The sequence below is a fragment of the Cyphomyrmex costatus genome, unplaced genomic scaffold (assembly GCF_001594065.2).
Source record: "Cyphomyrmex costatus isolate MS0001 unplaced genomic scaffold, Ccosl1.0 scaffold473, whole genome shotgun sequence".
Lineage (NCBI taxonomy): Eukaryota > Metazoa > Arthropoda > Insecta > Hymenoptera > Formicidae > Cyphomyrmex > Cyphomyrmex costatus.
The window spans coordinates 7354-15555 of record NW_017278998.1 but is presented as its reverse complement, the minus strand read 5'-3'; the positions used below and the strand labels follow the sequence as shown (position 1 = coordinate 15555).

Here is an 8202-nt window from a genome sequence, read left to right as displayed (position 1 = left end):
TAATGTACTTTATATACTGCACGTCAGGTTTGAAGAAATTAACTATATGATATACTATACATAAAAATGGTTAAAAAACGTATTTTTTGAATGTTTTGTGTGCATTTCTATATTTCTATACTTTTTCGTCTATCTATATCTTTTCGAATGTTTTAGAACAAAATTAGAGATTTCTAGAATCGTGAATCGGTATTTTTCAGGTCCTATATTTTGTTTCATAAAAAAGTATGTTCTATACTGTATACATAACTACTATATATAGTTATATACATGTAATATTTGTTATCGAAGTTATCTATGCTAGTTTAGCTTTTATCTATACGTTTATTGAATAATTAAACTGTTTCTATAAAATGTAGATAAAATTATTTGATACAAGGGTTGCTTTCAGGACCATTTATATATAATCGATCTATCGGTAGTTTTTGGGACGGTCCTGAAACCTGCCCCTTCGTGGGCAGAATTTTCAGGACCGTCCCGAAAACTGCCAAAAGTCCTGAAAACTGCCATTGCATATGTAAAAGTGTCCCGAAAACTGCCTGTTGCGGGTTGAAAGAAATGCGTTCACACACGTATCTTTTCCTCGCTTTATTTTCTCATCTCTCTACTGAAAATCGTGCCTGCTCGTGTACAGGCGTCGTGACGAACTACTACCAACTGCCTCGAATACTGTTCGCGTTACGTGATCGCAGCGCCCTATCCACATCCACGGTTGGCGCCATAACATTTTGCGCGCTCACAACCTAACTAAAATTCTCGCGACATTTTGGCGCGAACATTCCGCCGGCCGTTGAAGGTTGATTCCTTCAACAAATAAAAACAAAATGCAATGGAAGCGAGATTACAAGTGTAGTAAAACTTAAATATATAGTTACGTTTCTATCGGAAGAACACAAATTTTATTGATAGCGCGTTTAGTTACGCCGTTGGAGGTTTTTATGCTAACCACTCGCACGTGGCCATCGCTTCCAGGATGAGTTTCTATAATTCGACCTGTACGCCACCTTAATGGTGGTAAATCTTTATCCTTTAAGAGAGCCAGTGATCCGATCTTGATTTCATTGTAATGAGGTTTTTGCCATTTATAACGGTTCTGGAGTTGCGTGAGATATTCGCAAGACCAATGACTCCAAAAATTCTGACGGATTTGAGCTAATAATTGGAACCTTGTTAATCGATTCGTAGGAACCTCAAGAAGGTCGAGCTCTGGAAAGGAGTTTAATGGTTCACCAATGATTAAATGTCCGGGAGTGAGTACATCATAATCGTTCGGGTCATTGGAGATCGGACAAAGTGGGCGTGAATTTAACACGGCTTCGATTTGTGCGAATATAGTGCTGAGCTCTTCAAAGGTTAGTAAGCTGCTACCAATGATTCGTTTTAAGTGAGTTTTGGCAGATTTTACAACTGCTTCCCAGAGCCCGCCCATGTGTGGAGAGTGTGCAGGTATGAAATGCCACTGCACTGACTGATCTGCTAAAAAACGTTCAATATTTTCACGTTCCCCCTTGATCATACGGGAAAGCGCTTGAAGTTCATTGTTTGCACCTATAAAATTCGTGCCATTGTCTGAGAATAAATTTGCACATCGACCTCGCCTGGCCATGAATCGTTTCAACGCATTGAGAAAGGCTGTCGTGGTTAGATCGCTAACCAATTCTAAATGTACGGCTTTAGTTGAAAGGCATACAAAGATACATAAGTAAGACTTTCCTGTCTTATTTCGCGACAATTTTATGGGAAACGGTCCCGCGTAATCTAACCCTGAATTAATAAACGCTCGATGTGGAGTCACGCGCTCTTTCGGGAGATCTCCCATCAATTGTGTTTTCTCGCTTGGACGGACGCGGAAACACGCAATACATTTTCGTAAGACGCGTCGAATTGTTTGACAGCCTGATAACGGCCAATAATTACAACGCAAGTGCGCTAGAAGACCTTGAGGCCCCATATGCATCTGTTTGAGATGCGCATCTCGAACGATTAACTCGGTAAGATGCCGCTTAGCAGGTAAAATAATTGGATGTCGCTTTGAATGGTCTGTGTCCGCGTGACGAAGCCTGCCTCCTACGCGTAATAGTCCCGATTCGTCTAAAAACGGATTCAAGGTAAGAAGCTTGCTCTTTCTCGATATTTCCCGTTTTGTTTGAAGATCCTTGATTTCAGTTGCAAATTCGTGTGATTGAGCGACTCGTATAAGTGACTGCATGGCTCTATCCAACTCTTCCACTGATAAAGGACCGGTTTGCCGTTCTTCTTTATTGCAGGCATTGGTTTTGAATCGCCAACAGTATGCTGTAATCCTCTTCAATCGATAAAGAGACGAGTATCTCACAAACAAATCGATGTCTATAGGCATGCTATGATAAGCTACTGCCTGTTTTTTGAGTTCAATTAATTCTGAAGAATCGACTACGGGCTCGATCGGCCATGCGTGTCGGTCTTCAGATAGCCAGGGTGGTCCTGTCCACTACAAAGAAGAATGTTTTAGATTTTGCGGAGTTGTTCCTCTAGAAATGATGTCAGCCGGGTTATCCTTGGACCTGACATGCGACCATTGAACATCTGGTGCTGTGCTCTGAATGGTAGCCACTCTGTTTGCTACAAATGTTTGTAATTCTCTAGGATGATGCTTGATCCATGCTAGTGTTATGGTTGAATCACTCCAATATTGAATATGATCAAATTTAATTGATAGAGCTTGTCGTACAATCTCTCCGAGCTTGACGAGTAATAGAGCTCCGCATAACTCGAGCCGAGGTAGTGTGATACTTTTGAGAGGTGCGACCCTTGACTTTGCGCAGAGTAATCTTGTGATAACGTTACCTGCTTGATCTGTACTTCGTATGAAAATACACGCACCATAGGCTGCCTCTGAAGCATCACAAAAACCATGTAGTTCTATTGTTCGTGGATCTTCACATATGATGTGCCTTGGAATTGAAATTGACTCCATCACGCTCATTTCTTCTTGATATCGCATCCAGGTAGTGTGTAGATTCATTGGGAGGGACTTGTCCCATCCGATTTTCAGCTGCCAAAGTTGTTGAAGTATGATTTTGGCCTGAATGGTCACAGGACCCATTAAACCTAGCGGGTCGTATGTTTTGGCGGTGGTTGACAATACTATACGCTTTGTTGCGCGCTGATTTTACTCAATCGCGCATGTTCGATATCGTAAACAATCGTCTGTGGTGTTCCAGTAAATGCCCAGAGTTTTGATTTCGTCACTTCTTGGTAACTCTTGGACTTCCGAGGATCTGTCAAAGATTGCCGGCTCGTTTGTGTTCCACTTGTGAAAGGAAAATCCTGAAGACTGCAAAATTTCGATTAATTCAGCTTTAAGCCGTTGTAGCGTGCTTATATCGTTACCACCAGACAATAGATCGTCAACATAGAAGTCATTGCGTATGATCTTGCTTGCTTCCGGATATTTGTCCTGATTTTCGAGTGCGAGCTGATATAGACATCGGATTGCCAAGAATGGTGAACTGGCCATACCATATGTGATGGTATTGAGACGATAATCACGAATTGGTTCGCTTGTATCAGGCCTCCACACGATTCTTTGTAAGTCTCGTTGATCATCTTGCACAAGTATTTGTCTGTACATTTGTTTAATGTCTGCTGTAATAACAAATCGATGTTGACGGAATCTCAATATTATGGAAAGTAGATCCTGCTGAATGGTAGGCCCGGTGCGCAGTATGTTATTGAGTGACACTCCTGAAGATGTGGGACAGGATGCGTCGAATACCACTCTGAGCTTTGTAGTGACACTATCGGGTTTCACAACTGCATGATGTGGTAGGTAGAGGCTTGTCCGAGAGTCCTCTTGATTTGAAACTTCGGTCATGTGATTTAACTCCTCATATTCTTGCATGAATATTTTATATTGTTGCTTTATCTCTGGAGATTTCGTAAATTTCCGTTCCATGTGTCGTAGTCGCTTGATAGCGATATCACGAGAATCTCCGAGTCGATCTACGCTGTCGCATAGTGGTAATCAAACTTCGAAACGACCAGCTGCGTTGCGTCTATGTGTTTGATCAAATTCCGATTCGCAAAGCTTATCGTTCTCTGATGCCTCTAATTGAACGTTGCATTCTTCTATTTGCCAGAAGCGTTCGAGTTGTGTTTCAATGGTGGTGATAGCGGAAATGGAACTTACGGACGCAATTGAACTCTCATTGTATCCTTTGAAATTTATAGGTCCGGCAATGATCCAACAGAGCTTTGTTTTCTGTGCGATCGGCTGATTCTTCCCTAATTTGATCTGACCGACACACAATAGTTCCCAGAATATAGAGCCTCCTAGTAGTACATCTATCCTTCCAGGGATGTGAAATGACGGATCGGCTAAAGTGATCGTCTCAGGTATTTGTAGATGATTCTTGTTGATCTCTAATAATGGAAGATTGACCGTAATTTCGGATAATATCGAGAAATGAAGCTCCACCTTGAAAGCGTTAAATTTGGATTGTATCGTGGCGTGAGTTTCTGTAAGTGCTGTTGTCTGTACGTTGTCAATACCACGAATATGCATGTGATTCCTTCTCTGTGGAAGGCCTAAACGCTCGCAAAGATCTTTCGTCATGAAGTTTGACTGTGATCCAGGATCGAGGAACGCACGAGCTTCTTGAAAGTCTCCTCGTTTGTCCTGAATCTTGATGATAGCCGTTGCTAATAATCCGCGTTCGTTGAGTCGAACGGCATGAAGTCGAAGCCACACTGGTGGCTTGTGATTCCGTGGATGCCTGGGATTTGACGGTGGAGTTTTGACTCCCACTTCCGTGCTCTGTACCTTCGTCCTTCGGAATATGCAGTAGCGTGTTGTGTTTCTTATGACATACTCGGCATGTGCTGGCGTTGCACGATTCAACACTGTGGTCGCCCTTAAAACAATTAAAACACAATTTCAAGCGTTTTACCTCCTTACTCCTCGCCGGAGGAGCTAAGTTAAGAAAACTCGGACAATGATATAGCCGATGGTTTCCTTGATTGCATGCTAAACATTTGTCTGACTTGGCCTCGGCTGTTACCGCGGCGATTGCCTTTTTATTCGCATTACTTGACTTATGACTCGTGTCGCTACTTGACAATTTCGCGCCTTTTGATTTATCGAGTTTTAATGTCTCTAGCATAACGCATCGATTAGTCGTAAATTCAATGAATTGCATATATGTAGCAACTTCCCTTGCCGACGTTTTGGTTTCCCACTCACGTTTTGTCGTATTGTCAAACTTAGCGGTTGTTAAATAAACAAGGATGGTGCCCCATTGATCTGTGGGCTCACCAAGCTTTTTTAGAGCGCGAACGTGCTTTTCGGTATGATCTAATAATTGACGCAATCCTGTAGATGATTCCTTTTGCATTACTGGGAACTCTACAAGTGCTTGCAAGTGATGGTGGACCAAAACGCGCTTATTCTCGAAACGGCTTTCGAGAATATTCCACGCGACATCATAGTTGTCGGCGGACAATTCCATGGATTCTAATATTTCTGCCGCTACACCTTTAAGTGCTAACTTTAAATAGTACAATTTTTTGATGTCTGTTAAGTTACTATTTTCATCGATAACTGTCCTAAAGGTATCTCGAAAATTCGGCCACCGATCGTATAATCCGTCAAATGTAGGCAAGTTGATTGGCGGAAGTTTTATTTTATTTACTGCGTTAGTCGCGTTGCCGAGGCCATGATTGTCAGCGTTGCGTATTTCTCGCGCGTTCATTCGCGTTCTCGCATGCTGTGCGATAAGCCGCTGCCGAAGTTGCATAATATTCTGACTCGAATGCCTCGCGCTCGCCATCGTTTTCGAATTCTGCGTCTAATTCCTCGAGAGCGTCTTGCGTTTCACAAAATTCGTTCCATGCACGTTGTATTGCTGCTAACCTAACCTCTACCTCCTCTATTGAATGGCTTTGTTCATCGAAAACTCTAATCCAATTACGCGCACGCGTCATTTGCGCCTTGATTCTACCGCGTATTTTCACGAGCTTTCCTGTTTCCGGCATTGTACTCGTATCGACGGAATCGAGATTCGCGACTGAATCGTTAGGTTATGCTACTTAGCTTGGAAATCGACTCTTGGAATCCTCGACGAAACTCGTTGACTCGATGGATTTATTTGCTTCTCAACCTCCTTCCGGAAGTCACACCTGTGTAATGGGCGATCTCGGTGCTTTGTCCACAGCCGAAGATTGCTGCCTATTTGTATGCCGGGTGATCTCGGTGCTTTGTCCACAGCTGACGATTGCTACCCGTCTCTCTCCGGAATTGCTGTGCTGCGAAGGATCCGGCTCGAAGGACCAATGTTGCGGGTTGAAAGAAAGACGTTCACACACGTATCTTTTCCTCGCTTTATTTTCTCATCTCTCTACTGAAAATCGTGCCTGCTCGTGTACAGGCGTCGTGACGAACTAATACCAACTGCCTCGAATACTGTTCGCGTCACGTGATCGCAGCGCCCTATCCACATCCACGGTTGGCGCCATAATATTTTGCGCGCTCACAACCTAACTAAAATTCTCGCGACATTTTGGCGCGAACACTGCCCTTCCGTATACATATATATATATATAAATGTGTGTATAAATTTAATATTAAAAATTATTATAATATATAATTATATATATATATAATATATATATAATATATATATATATTATATATATATTATATATATATATATAATATATATCTAAAATGTTCCCTAATAAGAATCTCGATATGATTGACATACGCGAATTGTTCGAGAAAATATTTCGGTAACCTGACGTTTGATTCCAAGAAATTACGGTTGAAGGACACAACAGCGAGACGGCGAGAAGAATTCTCTCTCTCTCAGATTTTCTCTCGCTGTCTCGCTCGCTCTCAGCGCGCCGAAGGGGAACAAGGAGAGTACTAGTGCGACAAGGACAGAGCGATAATCGTCACGCTTCTGCTATCAAGTCACACGTACACGAGCTTGTGCTTGTGTGAGTGCTGTTTGTTGTGCCATGCCACCGACCGATAGCGCTAGTACCGATGGCACGAATCGTCCCTGAATTGGCATCCTACACGGAATGTCCATATTTTCCGTGAGCGCGACGTTTTATGTAACAACATTAGTCGCGTTCGCATTATTCCGGTTCGCCTCGCGCTTTCCCGTCGCTTCGACGTTTCGCAGTGTCTGAAAGCGTCGCGTGGTGGGGAACTCCGCGCGTTGAGCGAGTTCGGCGGGGATTGGCGGTCCTCGGTTGCTGTCGCGTACCTGTGAATTATACTTTATATTTTGTCGGGCGCTATGCGCCCTCATCGCTGCACCGAGTGGCGATGCAACGGCGTCCGGCCGGTTGTACGGGCCGTGGACGATGCGTGGGGGGTGCATCGTCACAATTGTTTCAGCATAAATAAATATTATACATAAATAAATGAGATGGAATTGTACAATAGTATTACTCGATGAAATTGTCAGTGCTCTTGGTGAAAATTTTTCATATAATTTTTCAAAATTTTTAATAAAGAATTTAAAATCTAGATTTGTTTATACGAATGTTTATACGAATTCACATATAATAAAAAATTCTAAAAAAAAGTGTATTCTTTCTCAATACTTCTGAAAGCGTTTCATGTACCCACGTAGCACACTAGCGCTTAAAAAGCGCTAAAAAAGCGCGTCGCATTACTTTAGCAGCTTTTTAGCGCTTTAAAAGCGCTTTTAAAATCTACTATAAAAAGCGCATTATAAGCGCATACAATCAGCGCAGAATAAATACAGTTTTATAGCACATTTACTGCACTTTTCATGTGCAGTAAAGGAAGAGCGAGCGCTTTTAAAGCGTTTTTTACGCGCATGTTCATTTCTTAATCAAGATTTGAAATTAGCCGCATGCAATAAAAGTGCATAATTAACAGCACTTTTGGGAGGTGCAATCTGAACAGCGTTTCGAAAGCGCTTTACACGCGCTGGTGTGCTACGTGGGTAAAAATTCTGACAAATTTTCACCAAGAGTTTCGTGATATTTTTGTTTGATTGTAAAAAGTTGACTTAACCAGATTAGCTATTTATATTTACACTATCAATTTGTTTATGCGTTAATGTGCAATATTACAACCTTACCATGCGTTAAATTTACATTTTCCTCGCACACTTCAATCCACTTTGCAGCAATTTCAGGGTTTCTAGGAAACCTGAAATATTTTATTTCCTCTCCTTTCAT

At 42.1% G+C, this 8202-nt stretch overlaps 2 protein-coding genes across 2 annotated transcripts; both read right to left on the bottom strand.

The window, feature by feature from the left end:
- Window positions 1-871: 871 nt before the first annotated feature.
- On the bottom strand, window positions 872-2359 carry LOC108777852 (uncharacterized). The gene has a single exon (XM_018544833.1). It carries the CDS (start codon window positions 2357-2359, stop codon window positions 872-874), a length of 1488 nt encoding a protein of 495 aa, XP_018400335.1.
- Window positions 2360-3151: 792 nt separating this feature from the next.
- LOC108777851 (uncharacterized) lies at window positions 3152-3937 on the bottom strand. Its single transcript, XM_018544832.1, has one exon. The coding sequence runs from the start codon at window positions 3935-3937 to the stop codon at window positions 3152-3154; it is 786 nt and encodes a 261-aa protein (XP_018400334.1).
- Between the last annotated feature and the right edge of the window lie 4265 nt (window positions 3938-8202).